General features: G+C 42.5%; 1 protein-coding gene across 2 annotated transcripts in view; it reads right to left on the bottom strand.

The window, feature by feature from the left end:
* The window catches only part of COPS4 (COP9 signalosome subunit 4), a 39,338-nt gene extending 36,859 nt beyond the window's left edge, over window positions 1-2,479 (bottom strand). The window contains exon 1 of one of the 2 annotated variants that reach the window (XM_007999094.3): window positions 2,268-2,479. In XM_007999094.3, the coding sequence (XP_007997285.1) occupies window positions 2,268-2,341 (74 nt within the window). In that variant the 5' untranslated portion in view covers window positions 2,342-2,479. The remainder of the gene's footprint in view (window positions 1-2,267) is intronic. The other variant, XM_007999095.2, reaches the window with a different exon arrangement.
* Window positions 2,480-20,688: the final 18,209 nt, after the last annotated feature.

Here is a 20,688-nt window from a genome sequence, read left to right as displayed (position 1 = left end):
AAAAAAAAAACACTGATATATTTCAAGGGTATTTCTCTTAAAGCATGTAGCTGGTAGAACTGATGTTGTTATAAGGATAAATATCCTGATACTTTCTTGCTCAGATAGGAACTGCAAGCAAGCCCAAGACTTTTCTCAGAAAGCAGCTCTGAAGGAGTTGCTGGCTAACACAGCACTGGCTATCAGTTATCATGCACATTATTTCATTTAATCTTCACAACACCATGTGGTAGATTGCTACAGTAATGGCTTCCAATGAATCATGTCTCCCTCTGTCCAGGCTCCTTTGCAATGTAACTTTGCCACTAAAGAGGCAGTAGTAGGCTCCATTTCCCCTCCCCTTGAATCTGGGCTGGTCTTCTGATTTACTTTTACCGGTACTAGAGAATTGATGTGAGACTTTCTAGGCTATCCTTAAGAGGTCTTGTGACTTCCCCTCTCATAGCCACCTAAGAAAGCCCAAGCTAAACTAATGAATGAGAGACTATGTGCAGAGAGAGACAGATCCTGCCGAGAGCAAGATATGCATGTGAGTCCAGCCCCAGGTGAGTTGCCAGCTGACTATATCTGCATGAGTGAGCCCAGACAAGACCAGAAGAGCTGTCCAGTCAATCCATAGAATCCTGAGAAATCACAGTTGTTTTACATTGGTAAGTTTTTGGTTACAAAGCAACAGATAACTGAAGTACCCTATAAATACTATTGTTTATCTCCAATTCAGACCTGAAAAAGTAAATACTTAAGTTTCAGAACACTGCAAATACATGAAAAGCTCTATTTCTTCTGATAACTAATGCACTTATTTTTCTTTTACAAAATAAAAAGTAAAGGAAGCATGGGGGAAAAATATAAGCTGCTTTTACTTTCATCCATATCTACAAAATTACAAGCAAAAAGGATTAAGCCATGAAGACATATTTATTTCCAACCCATACAATAAGTGAATATATATTACTGACAGCTTAGTGATAGTAACAACAATCTTGCGGCACTTTCTATATGTCAGGTACTGTTCTAGGTGATATAAGTGTGGTAAGTATATATGCACAGATACTCATCTTGTCCTCAGATAATCTCAGACAAGAATATGTCCTATTATTATCTTCATTTTCCTGAATGGGAAAATGCAGCACAAAGTAGTTACGCCCAAAATATACGGCTGAATTTCCCACTGATAAAAGTAGATTACATTTACCACCAGAGAAAAGGCAGCCTAGCCTACTTAAAACAGTCAGAATTTCAATGACCAGGTTAGAGCAGGTGTATCCCATTAACATACATCAAAGTGATTTCAGCTGTCAGGATGTAAACATTAAGATCAACTTGAGAGGCATACTTTATTTACTTATTTATTTATTTATGGAGACGGGGGTCTCACTATGTTGCCCAGGCTAGTCTAGAACTCCTGGCCTCAAGTGATCCTCCCACCTCAGCCTCTCTGCACCCGGCCTAGAGAGGCATACTTTAAGTTCATTACAAAAGATCAGTGCTGTGACATCTACAAAGAGAAAATGAACAATATACGTCTACCTACCTATGCTTAATACTGTTGAACAACTGCTTGCACAACAGGCACGTCACACATTTTAACTTGGAGTGAACCTAAGCATTCTATATGAATTTCGACAAAATTCAGATTCCTGCAAACATCACTACTCTAGACATCCTGATCCGCGATATGAGCACATTCCGCCTATGTGCCTTCAGAGTTGGTGGCGGAGAAAATACCCGAAACACAAGGACCCACAGAAGACAGTCTGAGTGGTCTGGACGACATGACAGCGGCCATACCTTCTCAGTCTCAGCCAGCCCCAAGAAGCCATCTCCCCGAAAAACACAGCACCAAGGCCCCAGAATATACATTTCTCTGAATCAAAAAAAGGAGGAGGAAGGTCCAACGAGAGGCCAGATTCGGTGTGAGGCCGGCCAGCGATAGGAAGAGGTACCAGGGAAGGCTACTAAGGCCAGGGTAGCAGTCGTCTGTCAGACCGCTCTTCCAAAATCCTAAGGGACCAGAGGGATTCTATCAATAACTGAATAAGTTGACAGTCATCCCAAGTCTATGGCCTCGAAGGCCCCTGCACAAGGTCCCCTCCAGCTCTCTGCTTCTCCCAACATTTGCCTCCCTAGCCGACCTCAGGCCCGCCCCCTTGGTCGTCAGGCCGGTTCCTAGCTTCACGGCCAAGAGTCGTGGCCAACCTAAGGAGATTAAGGCTGTGGCTTTCTTTCCCCACCTCTGTACTCCCGCGTTGCTGGGAAATACTCACTTGCCAGCCAGATCTTTATGAGAGCCGCTCGAATTCATGAGCTGGGCCAAATCCTGTCGCACGGCTGCCGCCATCTTTCTCCCAGCTCAGCGGTGGATGCGGGGCCTCTGGCAGCCAAAAAGAAAACGAGTGTGGTCCTCCAGAGTGCAGCCAGAGGGAACCTGAGATGCTACAGAGTAGCGTCTGTGTGGGCCAGAGCGTCGGGTGTGGGAGCCTGGGCTAGCTCCGCCCCCAGGGTTGAGTGATGCGGGGCTCCACTCCTCAGGCCTGAGGCCTGCCCAGCCCTCTCCTACAGTCGCTGGCTCTCACGCTCGGACTTTGGATTGGCTGATGAACTCCAGGAGTGAGTCTCTAGTGTAACTCCAATAAGTACCCGGTACATAAAGCGACTGCGTTTTCGCAAAGTTCCATGTCTCATGTCTGTGGTTTACCTTCCTTAGGTCTTTCAGGCAGCGCTTAAACTGCCTGTGGTAAAGAACGAGTTTTGTTTCTGATTCACCACAGACGATACTTTTTAGAAATACAATTAAAAAGTCCCCATTCCTCCTCCCACTCCATGCACTTTATAATGGTTGATCAGATATTCCAGTTTGTCCAGTACAAGGCCATTTTCCCTCTGTCGTCCTGGAGTAGTGATTAATAACATCCCCCCTTGCAGCCGGGCGCAGTGGCTCACGCCTGTAATCCCAGCACTTTGGGAGGCCGAGGCGGGCGGATCACGAGGTCAGGAGATCGAGGCCATCCTGGCTAAACACGGTGAGACCCCGTCTACTAAAAGTATAAAAAAATTAGCTGGGCGTAGGTGGTGCACGCCTGTAGCCCCAGCTACTCGGGAGGCTGAGGCTGTAGAATGGCGTAAAACCCGGGAGGCGGAACTTGCAGTGACCCGAGATTTCGCCACTGCGCTCCTGCCTGGCCGATAGAGCAAGACTCCGTCTCTAAATAAATAAATAAAATAAAATAACATTCCCCCCTTTCATTCTAGAAATGGTTGCATTTCAATGGAAGATTATATGGTCGCCTGCGTTTATATGATATTCAATACTCATGTATTCTTATGGAATTTCTGCAAATACAAGCAAATATTAATAAATATAAAATTTTACCTCTCCTTTCACAAAAAGTAACACCACATAATTGTTCTGCCTTGTTTTTGTTTGTTTTTGTTTTTGTTTTTGTTTTTGTTTTTGTTTTTTTGCACTTTTCCTGGTACTATGGTTTGAAATAATTGTCTTCTCCAAAACGCAAGTTGAGGGCTGGGTGCCGTGGCTCACATCTGTAATCCCAGCACTTTGGGAGGCCGAGGCGGACGGATCATCTGAGGTTGGGAGTTCAAGACCAGCCTGAACAACATGGAGAAATCCCGTCTCAACTAAAAATACAAAAATTAGCCAGGCGTAGTGGCACATGCCTGTAATTCCAGTTACTCAGGTGCTGAGGCAGGAGAATCACTTGAACCTGGGAGGCGAAGGTCGCCTTGAGCCAAGACTGCACCATTGCACTCCAGCCTGTGCAACAAGGGCGAAACTCCGTCTCAAAAAAAAAAAAAAGGCAAGACTCCGTCTCAAAAAATTAAAATTAAATGAAAAAGAAAACAAACAACTCATGTTGAAACTTAATCTTTAATGTGGCAACATTTAGAGGTGGGTCTTAAATAGGTGATTGGATCATGAGGACAAAACCCTGAGGAATTGATCCATTTGTGGATTAATGGGTTATCATGGGAGAGAACATGTGGCTTTATTAGAAGAGGAAGAGACCTGAGCTAGCATGTTAGGAAGGTCACTCCCTTGCCATGTGATACCTTGTGCTGCTTCTGAACTCTAGCAAGTCCTGACCAGCAAGAAGGGTCTCACTAGATGTGGTCGCTTGACCTTAGACTTCTTGGCCTTCATAACTGTAAGATATAAATTCCTTTTCTTTATAAATTACCCAGTTTCAGGTATTCTGGTATAAGCAACAGAAAACAGACTAAGACAGCTGGACATCTTACCAGCTGTCCAGTCTTTCAAAATCACTCTTTTTAGAGCTAGAAGATATTACATAGCAAGGGTATGTCTTAGTTTATTTAATCCTTATAGGACACAAGTTATTTTTAATCAATGCTGCAATGAATAACCTTTACATACATTATATATGTACAGGTAGAAAACATTACCAGAAATGAGGCAAAGGATAGACATACAATCTTGGTAGATCCTGCCAAATTGTACTTTGTAGGAATGGTATCATTTTGCCTTCCTACCAGAAATATATAGGGGTACAGTTTCCTACAGGCTTGCCTACAAAGTCTGTCAAATTTTTGGAGTTTTGCCATCTTGATGTGTGATAAATGGCATATTCCCTCTAATGGGAAAGAGAAAGAGAAGAATACCTAAAGAAGGAATCTCTTTTAAGAATGTGTATTAGTCTGTTCTCAGGCAGGCGTGGTGGATCAAGCCTGTAATCCCACCACTTTAGGAGGCCAAGGCAGGCAGATCACCTGAAGTCAGGAGTTCGAGACCAGCCTGGTCAACATGGTGAAACTCTGTCTCTATTAAAAACACAAAAAAATAACCAGTCATGGTGGCGGGTGCCTGTAGTCCCAGCTACTTGGGAGGCTGAGGCAGGAGAATCATTTCAACACAGGAGGCAGTGAGCCGAGATCGTGCCACTGTACTCCAGCTGGGTGGCAGAGTGAAACTCCATCTCAAAAAAAATAAAATAAATAACAAAAGAATGTATATTAGTCTGTTCTCACATTGCTATAAAGAACTCCCCGAGACTGGGTAATTTATAAAGAAAAGAGGTTTAAATGACTCATAGTTCCACGGCCTTACAGGAGGCATGGCTGGGGAAGCCTGAGGAAACTTATAATCATGGTGGAAGGGTAAAGGGGAAGCAAGTATGTCACCACGTGATGACAGGAGAGAGAGAGAACACAAAGGGGGAGGTGCTACAGACTTTCAAACAACCACATCTCGTGAGAACTCACTCACTATCATCAGAACACAAGAGGGAAATCTGCCTGCATGATCCAATCACCTCCTACCAGGTCTCTTGCCCAACATTGGGGATTACAATTCAACATGAGATTTGAGTGGGGGTACAGAGCCAAACCATATCAGAAAGTAAGGTAGAGATTGCCCACATCAATTCGGATCATGTTCCATTAACAAGAACTTAATCATATGACCACCAATGAGACTAGAAATTTAGTTTCCAGTTGGGCAGCCTTGTGCCCAGAAATAGGAAAGAATGAGTTTAGAGGGACAATCAGCAGTCTCCACTACAGTATGTCCCTCTGACCACCTAAATATCCACATGTCCTCTGATGGTAATTTTAGGTATCAACTTGAGTGGATTAAGGAATACCAAGAAAACTAACTGTTACAGCATTATATTAGTGTGTGTCCGTGAGGGTGTTTCCAGAGGAGATTGGCATGTGAGTCTGAGTGGACTAAGTGAGGAAGATCTGCCCTCAGTGTGGGCAGGCACCATCCAGTTAGCTGGGCCCAGAGAAAATAAAAACAGAGAAAAGGTGAGTTGGTCTCTGTCCTAAAGCTGAGAAACACACTTCTTCTCCTGGCCTTGGACTCCAGGACTCATACCAGCAGCACCGTGGGTTCTCAAGCCTTCGGACTTGGATTAAGCCATGCTGCCAGCATCCCAGAGTCTCTGACTTGCAGACTGCTTGATGTGGGACTTCTCAGCCCCCACAATCACATATGACATGATCCAATTCCCCTAATAATTCCCCTCTCATATCATTTTGTGTGTGTGTGTGTGTGTATATATATATATATATATGTATCTCCTATTGGTTCTGTCTCTCTGGAGAACCTGAATAATATAGCTTCTTCTCACAGTAGAGCCTACTTCCTCCTTCCCTAGGGAAGAAAGCTCAATTTCCCATTCAGTTTCTACATCAGCTAAAAATTCAGGATATCTGGTGATGCAGAAACCTATCACATTGGGATGTGGTGTTTTATAGTCCAGAGATGTATACACTGTAAAACAACTGATGTGTCCTATGCCCATACATCCAATACAAACCAACAGTGGAGCAGAAACAGGTCAATCACAGTTAAAACTCAGACAAAGGAAGAATGGGAAACACAGCAGTTACTGGTCCATAACAATGGCAGAATCATGGGAAGGAAGTATGGATACTCATTGCCCTGATACTGGAATAAGTTCCTTGGTCAGTCCTTGGTTCTGCTGAGAGGATTTCTATTGTTTGTTGTGTTGTGTGGGTGCAAGCTTTACCTTCTGAATACAAGTTAACTGGATGTTGAGTGTATTTCCTTTTTGAGAATGCCTTAGTCTTTGAACACTTGAAGGCTTTTGTAGGCCAGGCTTTTGGGGTGCTTGCTTTTTTTTACTTAAATAATTCCATTGAATATTCAATAAGTTCTACGTGCTTTCAGACAGTTTCGGATGCCAGTAACCACACCCAAAGGTATTTCTCGAAGTAGTTAGCAAACTTGCCTTAAATCCTAGCTTCTTTGCTCAACCCATTTTTAATGCCCTCTTGGTAATGGTGGCAGCTGTGAAAAAATCTGAAACAGTAGGCTTAAATGAGAAGAGAACTCTATCAGTTTGATTTGGCTTTAGCTTATTTTTATTTTCTGTTGTTTTTGTTTGTTTGGTTGGTTGGTTGTGTGCGCCAAGAAGTCTTAAACGGCTATGAAAAATCTCTAAGCCAAGTCTTTTCTTCTGCTATTTCAAGATACATAAACAGTTGGCTTTTTCAACTTAGTGAGGGTTCAGAATTTCCACTTTATTCCCTTTTTAACTTGACTTCACACTTGACTTGCAACACCTTACCCAAGGCAACAAAAAACAGCCACACACACAAGCTGGCTCTTTTCAGATACTTTGACTAGCTACAAGCTGGGGAAGGAGATTTCCTGCCTTCCTACTTGTTGGAGGCAGCAATTTTACTAAATATTTTGACCTAAAAAGGACTTCTCTTTCCAGACTGTTCATTCCCCTTGCCCTAACTCTAACAGAATATTACATATTTTTAGGTTTTACTTACAGCAGTGAAGAAAAGCAAACCCGGATGGCCCTGGAGCCTTATTCTCTCCTTTTCAATTATTTAGCAAGAGGTTAGCAAGGCACATCTTAATGAACTCAAGGGAACTGCACAAATCCTAGCTCTTTTTTTTTTACCATGCAAAATCCTCAATTCTAGCCCAAACTGAATAGAAACTGTCATGTTAACAAAATCCTAGTAATCCTTGCATGTTAAAGTTTGAGAAGATCTAGCAGATGTCAACACCATTGGTATTTGTCTTAGTTTATTTTCTGTTGCTTATAACAGAATACCTGAAACTGGGTAACTTATAAAGAAAATGAATTTATGTCTTACAGTTATGAAGGCTGAGAAGTCCAAGGTAAAGGGGCCACATCTGATCAGGGCCTCCTTGCTGATGCACAGGGCATCGCATGGTGAGGGGGCCAAGCATAGTTGCTCTGGTCTCTCTCTCTCTTCTTATAAAGCCACCATTTCAACTCTCATGGGAGTCCCTTAATCCATAAATCCATTAATTCTTTAATAGATTAATCCATTCATGAGGGCAGACCCCTTATGATCCAGTCACCTCTTAAAGGTCCACCTCTCAATAATGTCACATTAGGGAATCACTTTCAACATGAGTTTTGAAGGGGATAAACATTCAAACAATAGCATTGTATGAATTACCCTCACGAGCAAGGCCATTTCCTTGGCCAGGAATCTCCTGTTGTTGCAGTCTACTAGATGGTCTCTACCTTCTCACAACTTCCCTACAAAGATAAAAAAGTTATCCAGAAGCCTCTTTCCTGACACATATTCTACTTTACGTCCACTGTGCCCAGCCCAAATACGCCTCACTATCAAAGGGAAAAGAGCACAAGTATTGTCCATACGGTACTGTACTGTTTTCTGCGTGTGACTCCTTCCTCTATACTTACTCATTGTGTTGCTAGTGCTGTGTGACAGTTGGTTTTAGAGTCATCTGGTGTTTCCTGCCTAGATCTAGAATTGGTCATTTCTCCAAGAAGCCTTTTTCCTTTTAGTGGGGATGATAGTTATAAATAACAGTCCAAGTGCTAAGGAGGCTCATTGCTACTATATCAGTCATTTGGAGACCTTTTTGTAGGACAGAACTAGGAAATCTGTACATATTTTAAGGGTGAAATGATTCATGAGGGCATACTGACAATTCCAATTTAGGTTGTTTTACTTAACCTCTTCTGTATTACATCTGTATCACCTTATTTCCACACCCAGAATCCAGGTTCACAGCACATAAGGAATATTCCACAATTACTCATTTTATTCATCCACATTATACACACAACAGCCTCAGAATAACAATACTTATACTACCATCCCCAATATGATTACTGATAACAGTTAAATATTTTCCCACATTTCCTATTATAATAGCCATATTGTAAGCACATATAGCCATTACAAACTATATTGTCTCCCTTTTTTTATTTTTTGAGATAGGGTCTCACTCTGTTGTCCCAACTGGAGTTCAGTGCCATGATCTCAGGTCACTGTAGCCTTGACCACCTGGGCTCAAGTGATCCTTCCACCTCAGCCTCCCGAGTAGCTGCGACTACAGGCACGCCTCACCCATCACCATGCCTGGCTAATGTTTCAACCTTTTGTAGAGACAGGGTTTCACCACGTTGCCCAGGCTGGTCTCAAACTCTTGAGTTCAAGCAATCCACCTGCCTTTCTTCCCCAAATGCTGGGATTACAGGTGTGAGCCATGGCACCTGGCCTTATTTTCTTCCTTTTAATCATCATGTATTCTTTTCTTTTCTTCTTCTTTCTTTTTTTTTTTTTTTGAGACAGAGTCTCACTGTGTCTCCAGGCTGGAGTGCAGTGGTGTGATCTTGGCTCACTGCAACCTCCACCTCTCAGGTTCAAGCAATTCTCCTGCCTCAGCCTCCCAAGTAGCTAGGACTACAGGCTCCTGCCACCACACCCAGCTAATTTTTGTATTTTTAGTAGAGACGAGGTTTCACCATGTTGGCCAGAATGGGCTCGATCTTGACCTCATGATCTGCCTGCCTTGACCTCCCAAAATGCTGGGATTACAGGCATGAGCCACCACGCCCAGCTAATCTTCATGTATTCTTAGGTCAGTAAGCACTACATATTGAATGTTCACCATCAGCTCTTTTATTGATATATCGCTAGTCTTTGGTTTTCTGTTAAAGAAGGCAGTTCTTTAATAGGTTGTTCAGACAGGACTCAGAATCCATATTCTTGCATGTTCTTGAATATTGGTAACATCTTGTGCCTTTTATGTTTGTATCAGTCTTGTTGGATATAATAAACTTTGATTCACTTTTCTTAAGAACTTTAAGTATGGTGCTTCATTTTTTTTTTTTTTTTTTTTGGCATAAAGCACCACTAAGAAATATCTGATGAGAGTTTAATTTTCTATCTCTGTGTTTTTTAAGAGACAGGGTCTTACTCTATCACCCAGGCATTACCCCATTAATGTATTAATCCATTAATGAGGACAGACACCTCATGATCTCAGTTACCTCTTAAAGGTCCACCTCTCAATAATGCCACATCGGGGATTAAGTTTCAATATGAGTTTTGGAGGGGATAAACATTCAAATAATAGCATTATATGAGTACAGTGGCATGATCATAGTCACTACAGCCTTGAACTTCTGGGCTCAAGCAGTCCTCCCACCTCAGCCTTCCAAGTAGCTGGGACTACAGGCATGCTGGCCACTACATCCAGCTAATTCTTTAAATTTTTTGTAAGGGTAGGGTCTTGTTTTGTTGCCCAGGCTGGCCTTGAATGCTTGGGCTCAAGCAGTTCTCCCACCTCAGCCCCCCAGAGCTCTGGGATTACAGTCATGAGCTACTGCACTCAATTTTCTTTCTCTTATAAGTCACTTACTCTTTTTGCTTAGATGCCTTAAGATTTTTTTCTCATGCCTGTAATCCCAGCACTTTGGGAGGCTGAGGCAGGCAGATTGCTTGATTTCAGGAGGTCGAGACCAGCCTGGGCAATGTGGCAAGACTCTATCTCTACAAAAAAATACAAAAATTAGCCAGGCATGGTGGCATGCACCTGTAGTCCCAGCTACTTGGGAGGCTGAGGTGGGAGGATGGCTTGAGCCTAGGAGGTTGAGGCAGTGAGCTGTGATCATGCCACTGCCGTCCAGCTTGGGCAACAGAGTGAGACCCTGTCTCTAAAAATAAAAAACAAAGATGTTGGGACTATCCAACAGGGAATTTAAGAAAATTATGGTACTGTGTTAAAGTTTCAATAAAAAATGTAGGCCAGGCATGGTGGCTCACACCAGTAATTCCAGCACTTTGGGAGGCCAAGGCAGGTGAATTGCTTGAGCTCAGGAGTTTGAGACCAACCTGGGAAACATGGCAAAACCCCATCTCTACAAAAAGTACACACATACACACAAAAAATTTAGTCAGTATAGTGGCACATGCATGTAGTCCCAGCTACTTGGAAGGCTGAGGTGAGAGGACCCTCTTAGCCCAGAAAGTTTGAGGATGCAGTGAGCCATGATTGTGCCACTGTACTCCAGCCTGGGCAACAGAGTGAGACCTTATCTCAATAAAAAAAAAAGAAAAAAAGGAAAATGTATACAATATGAATGAACAGATGAGGAATTAAAACAGATGGTAGAAATGAAAAGAAAATGTTAAAAAGAAATGCTAAAAATACAAAGACGTGTCAACAGAGACAAAGAATGTTTTCAATGTGCTCATGAGTAGACTCAGCACAGCCAAAGAAAGAATCAGGGAACTTAAAGAAGGTCAAGAGAAAGAGCCCAAACTAAAAGAACTAAATTTCAAAAAAAGAAAAGTGGGAGCAGATAGAGAAGGGAGAGTGCTGTGGTTTGGATGTTTGACTCCTTCAAACTTCATGTTGAAATTTGATCTCCATTGCTGAAGGCGGGGCCTAATGGCAACAGATCCTTCATGACTGGGGTGGTGTTGTCCTCATGGTAATGAGTGAGTTCTTGCTCTAGTAGTTCCCATTAGAGCTGGTTGTTAAAAAGAACCTGGCACCTCCCCGCTTCAGTCTCTTGTGTCTCCTCTTGCCATGTGATCTCTGCACATGCTGGCTTCCCTCCCCTTTCTTCCATGAGTGGAAGCAGCCTGAAGCCCTCACCAGGAGCAGATGCTGGTTCCATGCTTCTTATACAATCTGCAGAACTGTGAGCTAAATCAGCCTTTTTTCTTTATGAATTACCCAGCCTTGGGTATTTCTTTTTTTTTTTTTTTTTTTGAGATGGAGTCTCACTCTGTCACCCAGGCTAGAGTGCAGTGGTGCAATCTCAGCTCACTGCAAGCTCCACCTCCCAGGTTCACACCATTCTCCTGCCTCAGCCTCCCTAGTAGCTGGGGCTACAGGCACCCACTACCACGCCCAGCTAATTTTTTGTGTTTTTAGTAGAGATGGGGTTTCACTGTGTTAGCCAGGATGGTCTCAATCTCCTGACTTCGTGATCCACCCACCTCGGCCTCTCAAAGTGCTGGGATTACAGGCAGGAGCCACCACACCCAGCTGGGTATTTCTTTATAGCAACACTAAGACAGACTAAGAAAGAAAATATTTCCAAGAGCCGTGGAACAAAATGATTCAACATACGTATAATTGGAATCCAAGAAAGAAAAGAGAGGAAAAATGATGCAGAAAAAAAGATTTGAAGAGACAGTAGCAAAGAATTATCCAAAAACTTTTTTTTAAGATGGAGTCTCACTCTGTCGCCCAGACTGGAGTGCAGTGGCACAATCTCAGCTCACTGCAAGCTCCGCCTCCCAGGATCAAGCGATTCTCTTGCCTCAGCCTCCTGAGTAGCTGGATTACAGGTGCCCACCACCATGCCCATCTAATTTTTGTATTTTTAGTAGAGATGGGGTTTCACCATGTTGGCCAGGCTGGTCTCAGACTCCTGACCTCAAGTGATCTGCCCACCTCAGCCTCCCAAATTGCTGGGATTACAAGCATGAGTCACTGTGTCCAGCCAAAAAGAAAATCTTAAAGGCAGTCAGAAAAAAAAAAAAAAAGAAAGAAAAAAAAAGGCACATTACTTACAGAGGAATTACAACAGACTTCTGGTCACAAATTACAACAGACTTCTGGTCACAAATTACACACCTCAGAAGGTAATGGAGTGACATGCTAGCAGTGGAAGGGAAGGCTTCTGGACCTTACATTCTGATGCTTCTCCCTTGAAATGTCCCTTCCATTTGGGGATTATTCACTTAAACATTATTGCCCCCATAAACAGAAACTAATGGCCATGGTTCTCTCATAACATTCTGACACACATGTGGACATTAACTCTTCCTTTAATTTACCTGAGCAGCAGTGAATAACAGTTTATTAGTCCATTTTCATATGGCTATAAAGAACTGCCTGAAACTGGGTTATTTATTTATTTGTTTATTTTTAAATTTTACTTTAAGTTCTGGGATACATGTGCTGAACGTTCAGGTTAGATACATAGGTATACATGTGCCATGGTGGTTTGCTGCACCTATCAACCCGTCATCTATGTTTAAGCATGCATTAGGTATTTCTTCTAATGCTATCCCTCCCCTTCCCCCCCATCCCCTGACAGGCCCCGGTATGTGATATTCCCCTCCCTATGTCCATGTGTTTTCATTGTTCAACCCCCACTATGAGTGAGAACATGCAGTGTTTGGTTTTCTGTTCCTGTGTTAGTTTGCTGAGAATGATGGTTTCCAGCTTCATCTATGTCCCTGCAAAGGACATGAACTCATTCTTTTTTATGGTTACATAGTATTCCATGGTGTAAATGTGCCACATTTTATTTATCCGGTCTATCACTGATGGGCATTTGGGTTGGTTCCAAGTCTTTGCTATTGTAAATAGTGCTGCAATAAACACACGTGTACATGTGTCTTTATAGTAGAATGATTTATAATCCTTTGGGTATATACCCAGTAATGGGATTGCTGGGTCAAATGGTATTTCTAGATCCTTGAGGAATCACCACACTGCCTTCCACAATGGTTGAACTAATTTACACTCCCACCAACAGTGTAAAAGCATTCCTCTTTTCCTCTTTCTCTGCATCCTCACCAGCATCTGTTGTTTCCAGACTTTTTAATGATCGCCATTCTAACTGGCGTGAGATGGTATCTCATTGTGGTTTTCATTTTCTCTAATGACTGAGACTGGGTAATTTATAAAGGAAAGAAGTTTCATTTATTCAGTTCAGCACAACTAGGGCGGCCTCAGGAAAATTACAATCATGGCAAAAGGCAAAGGGGAAGCAAAGCAACTACTTCACAAGGCGGCAGCAAGGAGCAGTGCAGAGCAAAGAGGGAAGAGCCTCTTATGAAACCATCAGATCTCGTGAGAACTCACTCACTATTATGAGAACAGCGTGGGGGAGCTGCTCCCATGATTCAGTTACCTCCCACCTGGTCTCTCCCTTGACACGTGGGGATTATGGGGATTATGGGGATTACAATTCAAGATGAGATTTGGGTGGGGACACAAAGCCTAATCATATCAAACAGGATCATTGAGCAGTGGTTAAGATTTTCCTCAGGGTTAGGGAAAGCAAAAGGAAATTACACACATATGATGTGGCTGACCCAATGCTGGCAATGGCCTTTCCTCACCTCCCAGGTGAATCATGACAGTTTATGCCAGAGACTGCAAACATTTTCTATAAAAGGCCAAATAAAAAATGTAGACTTTAGGCCACATGTGGTCTCTGTGGCTGCTGCTTCTTTTTCTTCTACAGTCCTTTCAAAGTGTAAAAATCAAAACCAAAAATGTTTTTAGCTTATGGGCTGGACAAAAATCTAAGATTTTTATTTAGGCCACATATGGTCTCTTTAGTGTTGCAACAACTGCAGCAGTTGCTGCTATTGCTTTTTCCTCTATAATCCTTTAAAAATGTAAAACATACGTTCTTAGCTTGCAGTCTGGACAAAAATAGGCAATGAGCTGGATTTGGCCTGTGGGCCTTCCTTTGCTGACCCCTGCTCTAGGCCAATTTTTTTTTTTTTTTTTTTGGGGGGGCTACTGAATGGTTTGAGAACACATATATGGTCCAGGTTTGACCAGCACATCATGATAGAGAGCCTTCTGGGGAGCAGGTTTAACTTGCTTATAGAAAGAAGCACATGGGATGAATACTCTTCCTCTGAGGCTGATAGCTGTGTATTGTGTGTAGTATTTTTTCTTTCTTTGTTTCTTTTTGAGACAGTTTGCTTTGTTGCCCAGGCTGGAGTGCAGTGGCACAATCTGGGCTCACTGCAACCTCCCTCCCAGGTTCAAGCAATTCTCGTGCCTCAGCCTCCTGAGTAGTTGGGATTACAGGTGACTGCCACCATGCCCTGTTGATTTTTTGCATTTTAGTAGAGATGGGGTTTCACCATGTTGCCCAGGCTGGTCTCAAACTCTTGAGCTCAGGCAGTCTGCCTGTCTCGGCCTCCCAAAGTGCTAGGCATGAGCCAACGCACCTGGCTGTATGTAGTATTTCTATGTATGATACTAGATGACAACCATGAGAAAGCAAGCCTAAGAATGAAGGGAAAACCTTGAGGATGGTGGCATGCAAACGAAGTCAATGTCTTTGATGACATCTTTTCTCTGTAGAACTCTTAGAAAAGCCTATTTCTATGCTATTCATTTTATGAGATATAAAGTATAAGCGACTGAAAGCAGCTTAGTTACTATAGTTAGGAAGTTATAATTATGTAGCAGAGAGTTTTGTGGGTAGCTTTGTGAGTTCCAGGCCCCAGAAGTTTTACACTGGAGGAGCAAAGAGCAGTAGTTTGATTGGATAAGAAAATTAATGCTATATAGGCATAGTAGTTTACATAAGACCAGTTACTTTTCTATGTCAAAGAAAAGGGTGTTTTCACGGAGAGTTTAAGATGTTGGGCTGGGCACAGTGGCTCAAGCCTGTAATCCCAGAACTTTGGGAGGCTGAGGTGGGCGGATCACGAGGTCAGGTGATCAAGACCATCCTGGCTAACACAGTGAAACCCTGTCTCTACTAAAAATACTAAAATTAGCCAAAAGTGGTGGCACGTGCCTGTAGTCCCAGCTACTCAGGAGGCTGAGGCAGAAGAATTGCTTGAATCTGGGAGGTGGAGGTTGCAGTGAGCTGAGATCACGCCATTGCCCTCCAGCCTGGGCAACAGAGTGAGACTCCGTCTCAAAAAAAAAAAAAAAAAAAAGATGTTAACATATTCTAATCCTCTCCTATCATGCAACACACCCAAGGGTCTTTATAGTTATCTTTTGTAGTTTGGATCATTGCTCCCAAATCTTTATTTCCTCTCTGTGCTAGAATGATATAGCTACACATTTTGCATGTACCTTTGCAGTACCTTTGAATAGAGTAGAAAGAATATATTTTTTCCACCTCACTGATGTTGGGCTTTGGACATAGGACTTGTTTTGGACAATGTAATGTGGACCAAAGTTACAGTGCACCAGTTGGTTGGGGATAGGGTAGCCTTAAAAAGGACATCATGGGCAAGGTTCGGTGGCTTATGCCTGTAATCCCAGCACTTTGAGAGGCTGAGGCAGCGAGTGGATTGCTTGAGGACAGGACTTCAAGACCAGCCTGGCCAATAGGGTGAAACTCTGTCTCTACAAAAAGTAAAAAATTAGCCGGGCATGGTGGTGCACACCTATAGTCCCAGCAACTTGGCAGGCTGAGGCAGGAGAATCACTTGAATCCAGGAGGCAGAGATTGCAGTGAGCTGAGACTGTACCACTGCACTCCAGCCTGGGTGACAAAGCGAGACTCTGTCTCAAAAAACAAAAATAAAAAAAATAAAAAGGACATCATATTTCCATTCACTGCTATGCTCTTGGGAACCACTAGAAGAAAGCATACCCCAGGTTGCTAATGCCCTATCAGCTTGGGCCCCAGAATTAAGATATGTGGAACCCAACCATAAGTCTGGGTTCTAACCTGGCCTAGCTGAGCCCAGCCTAGATCTGTGAACCTAGCCAATTCATGAGAAAAATAAATGCTTGTGTTTATAAGCCATGAAGAATTTTAAGGTGTTTTGTAATAAAGCCTCTACCTAGTTTCCAGTCTCTCTAGGGGCAGATATCTTCTTCTCCTGCTGGGTAAAAAGATGGGCACATTATCAAGTCAGCTGATTAGCAAACTAAAAAAAAAAAAAAAAAGGTACATTCCTTCAAACACATTACATGCTTTGTGTCCAGATCCAGATGACCAAGGCTTACAGAGAGTAACCATTTTCCTCTCAGAATGAGCTCCTGTATCATATCTCAAAATGTGTTTCTCTCTTCTCAGGATGACTGACATTAACCATATCTACTTCCTTCAAGGGAACCCACTCCTAACCACAGAAGTGGTTATACCCCTAGTAGCACAAGTACATCAGAACATTACAGAGAATCCTCTACTTCTATCCTTCTAATTAGAAAAATAAGCAAACAAAAACCTCTATTACATAGACAAATAAATCTTACTGTGAGAGGAAAAGCAAGTGAATCCTACCTGCCATCAACAGATTATTTTAGTGGTTGATTTTATTTTTTGGGTGGCTTGACATTACTAATCACATTATATTATACAAAGTGAAAAACTTGGGGTATGTTCAAAGTGAACCAGTCTGCATTCCCTTATTCAAAACCTTTGGGGGCAAATGTGCTTTGGAATTGAAAATATTTTGGATTTTAGAGAAGAACATGCAGAAACCATTTTAACATTCTCATTTTTTAAATATTAAAACCAGTTTTAATGGGGTATAATTTACATATGCTAAAATGCATCCATTTAAGTATACCCAATGAATTTAGGCCATTGTATACCCTTGTACAAACACAGTCAGGGTCAAGAACATTCCCAACACCCCAGAAAGTTCCTTCCAATCCCTTTGGTCATAATCAAATCCCACAATTAAACACACTGAGATTTCTACACTAACATATGTGAATATTGACACTAAATGGAATTAAGAATATTAATGCCTTATGTCATATTGGACCAGGTTTTCCCAATAAATAAGCTTGCCATAAGCTTTCAGAAACCTTTTAGTTTTCAAAACATCTTGGATTTTGAAATCATTGGTAAGAAATTATGTGCCTGTTGTAAAAAGAATTATATCATAATGAAAAAGAAACAAAGGTGATAATTACTCTTACTTATACATGTTAACTGCTTGTATTAGAGACATCTGGGATTTATGAAAAACAAACTCAAGAACAAAGGATCTTCTGAATAATCTTTTGAAAACTAACCTATTTTAAGAAAATTTTATTAGTGTATACTATGTACCTAACAGTATACCTGGCACATAATAGATAACCAGTGATACCTTTTTATTTTTTTTCTGATGATTCTACCCTGCTCATATCTCCATACTCCTGTCTTTATTTATTTATTTATTTATTTTTTGAGACGGAGTTTTGCTCTTGTCACCCAGGCTGGAGTGCAATGGCGCCATCTCTGCTCACTGCAACCTTCACTTTCCAGGTTCAAGCGATTCTCTTGTCTCAGCCTCCCGAGTAGCTGGGATTACAGGCGTGCGCCACCACGCCCAGTTAATGTTTGTATTTTTAGTAGAGACGGGGTTTTGCCATGTTGGTCAGGCTTGTCTCAAACTCCTGACCTCAGGTGATCTACCTGCCTTGGCCTCCTAAAGTGCTAGGATTACAGGTGTGATCCACTGTGCCCGGCCTCCTGTCTTTTTTTATATTAATATTTTCCTCAGAAACCTCCTCTGTTTATTTAAAAAGCTCTGATTTTTTTTCTTGTTTATTATCTGTCATGTCTTCTAGAACTGTCCAATACTGTCTATTTATTTTTTATAGAGACAGGGTCTCATTCTGTCATCCAGGTTGGAGTACAATGGTGTGATCATGGCTCACTGTAACCTTGAACTCCTGGGCTCAGACCATCCTCTCACTTCAGCCTCCCAAGTAGCTAGGACTTTAGGCATGTACCACCATGCCTGGCTAATTTTTTTATATCACTTTTTTTTTGTAGAGAGTGCTTCTCACTATGTTGCCAAGACTGGTCTTGAACTCCTGGGCTCAAGTGATCCTCCAGCCTCAGCCTCCCAGAGTGCTGGGATTATGGACATAAACCACCACTCTGGCCACATGTGGCTAGTGGCTACAGTATCAGATAGTGCAGAATAGTTCCACCATTGCAGAATGTTCCATTGGACAAAATTGTGCTGTCTTGTTCACCACATTATTTTTAGTGCCTTGCACAGACGTTGGGATCCAGTAGATAATCAACAAATATTTGCTGAATAAATGTTTTTAGTTCATCTGGAAACACCATCATGCAAATGTAAAGCACAGAGTTTCTTCTGAAATAGATGTTTGAATAGCAGAGGTTTTTGGTGTTTGTTTGTTTGTTTTCTTTGTTTGTTTGTTTGGGACAGAGTCTCGCTGTTGCCCAGGCTGGGGTTCTGTGGTGCAATTATAGTTCACTGCAACCTTAAACTGCTGGGTTCAAGCAATCTTCTGTCTTAGCTCCCACGTAGCTGGGACTACAGGTATGTTTCACCATGCCCAACTAATTTTTAAATGTTTATTTTGTAGAGACAAGGTCTTGCTATGTTGAACAGGCTTTTTTTTTTTTTTTTTTTTTTTTTTGAGACAGAGTCTTATTTTGTCGCCCAGGCTGGAGTGCAGTGGTGGGATCTCGGCTCATGGCAACCTCTGCCTTCCGGGTTCAAGTGATTCTCCTGCCTCAGCCACCCTAGTAGCTGGGATTACAGGCACGCACCACCACGCCCAGCTAATATTTTGTATTTTTAGTAGAGACAGGGTTTCACCATACTGGGCAGGCTGGTCTGGAATTCCTGACCTCAGGTGATCCACTTGCCTCGGCCTCCCAAAGTGCTGGGATTATAGGCATGAGCCACTGCATCTGACCTAAAATTATTTATTTGAGAAAGTAAGGCCGGTCGCAGTGGCTCACGCCTGTAATCCCAGCACTTTGGGAGGCTGAGGCAGGTGGATCATGAGGTCAGAAGACAGAGGTCATCCTGGCTAACGCAGTGAAACCCCATTTCTACTAAAAACACAAAAAATTAGCCGGATGTGGTGGCACGCCCCTGTAGTCCCAGCTACTTGGAAGGCTGAGGCAGGAGAATCACTTGAACCTGGAAGGTGGAGGTTGCAGTGAGCCAAGATTGCGCCACTGCACTCCAGCTTGGGCAACAGAGAGAGACTCTGTCTCGAAAAAAAAAGAAAAATAGTAAAAGATTAGATTAGATTTAGACTCTATTTAGTTTTGATTATTAATAGCTTTCAGACATTGGGCACTTACTATATGCCAGGCACTGTTCTCAGTGTTTTACACATATTACCTCATTAATTTTCACAATAACCTTGTGATGTATGCACTATTCTCAATTTACAGATAAGGACACTAAGACACAAGAGGAAAGTTGCCCAAGTTCACAGAGCTATTATGTGGAGGGCCAGGATTTAAGCCTAGGCCGTCTGGCTCCAGGTGCCAAGCAATTTACTGTAACACTTTGAACTCTTTATGATTATTTTTAATAAGGGCTTTTAAAATGAACTCTTTATGAGGCCGGATGCGGTGGCTCACACCTGAAATCCCAACACTTTGGGAGGCTGAGGAGGGTGGATCATGTGAGGTCAGGAGTTCGTGACCAACCTGGCCAACATGGTGAAACCCCATCTCTACTAAAAATATGAAAAAAAAAATTAGCTGTGTGTGGTGGACCCTGAGCCTGTAATCCCAGCTACTTGGGACTCTGCCTGAGGCAGGAGAATCACTTGAACCCAGGAGGCGAAAGTTGCAGTAGGCCGAGATCGAGGAACTGCCTTCCAGCCTGGCCTGAGCAAGACTCAAAAAACAAAACAATACCAAACAAAAACAGGAAAAATAACTATTTATGATTATTTTTATTTTTATTTATTTATTTTTATTTTTAGATGGAATCTTGCTCTGTCCCAGGCTAGAGTGCAACAGTGTGATCTTAGCTCACTGCAACCTCTGCCTCCCGGATTCAAGCTATTCTCCTGCCTCAGCCTCCTGAGTGGCTGGGATTACAGGAGCCTGCCACCACACCTGGCTAATTTTTGTATTTTTATTAGAGATGGGGTTTCACCATGTTGGCCAGGCTGGTCTTGAACTCCTGACCTCATGATCCACCTACCCCAGCCTCTCAAAGTGTTGGGATTACAGCGTCAGCCACTGCGCCTGGCCTCTACGATTATTATTTTTATTTTTATTTTTTGAGACAGAGTCTCACTCTGTCGCCCAGGCTGGAATGCAGTGGCACCATCTTGGCTCACTGCAAACTTCACCTCCCGGGTTCAAGTAATTCTCCTGCCTCAGCCTCCTGAGTAACCGGGATTACAGGTGTCCGTCACCACGCCTAGCTAATTTTTGTATTTTTAGTAGAGGCAGG

Source organism: Chlorocebus sabaeus, chromosome 7 (assembly GCF_047675955.1).
Source record: "Chlorocebus sabaeus isolate Y175 chromosome 7, mChlSab1.0.hap1, whole genome shotgun sequence".
NCBI classification, from domain to species: Eukaryota; Metazoa; Chordata; class Mammalia; order Primates; family Cercopithecidae; genus Chlorocebus; species Chlorocebus sabaeus.
The sequence above is the reverse complement of the archived record's forward strand: the minus strand, read 5'-3'. Positions and strand labels throughout refer to the sequence as shown.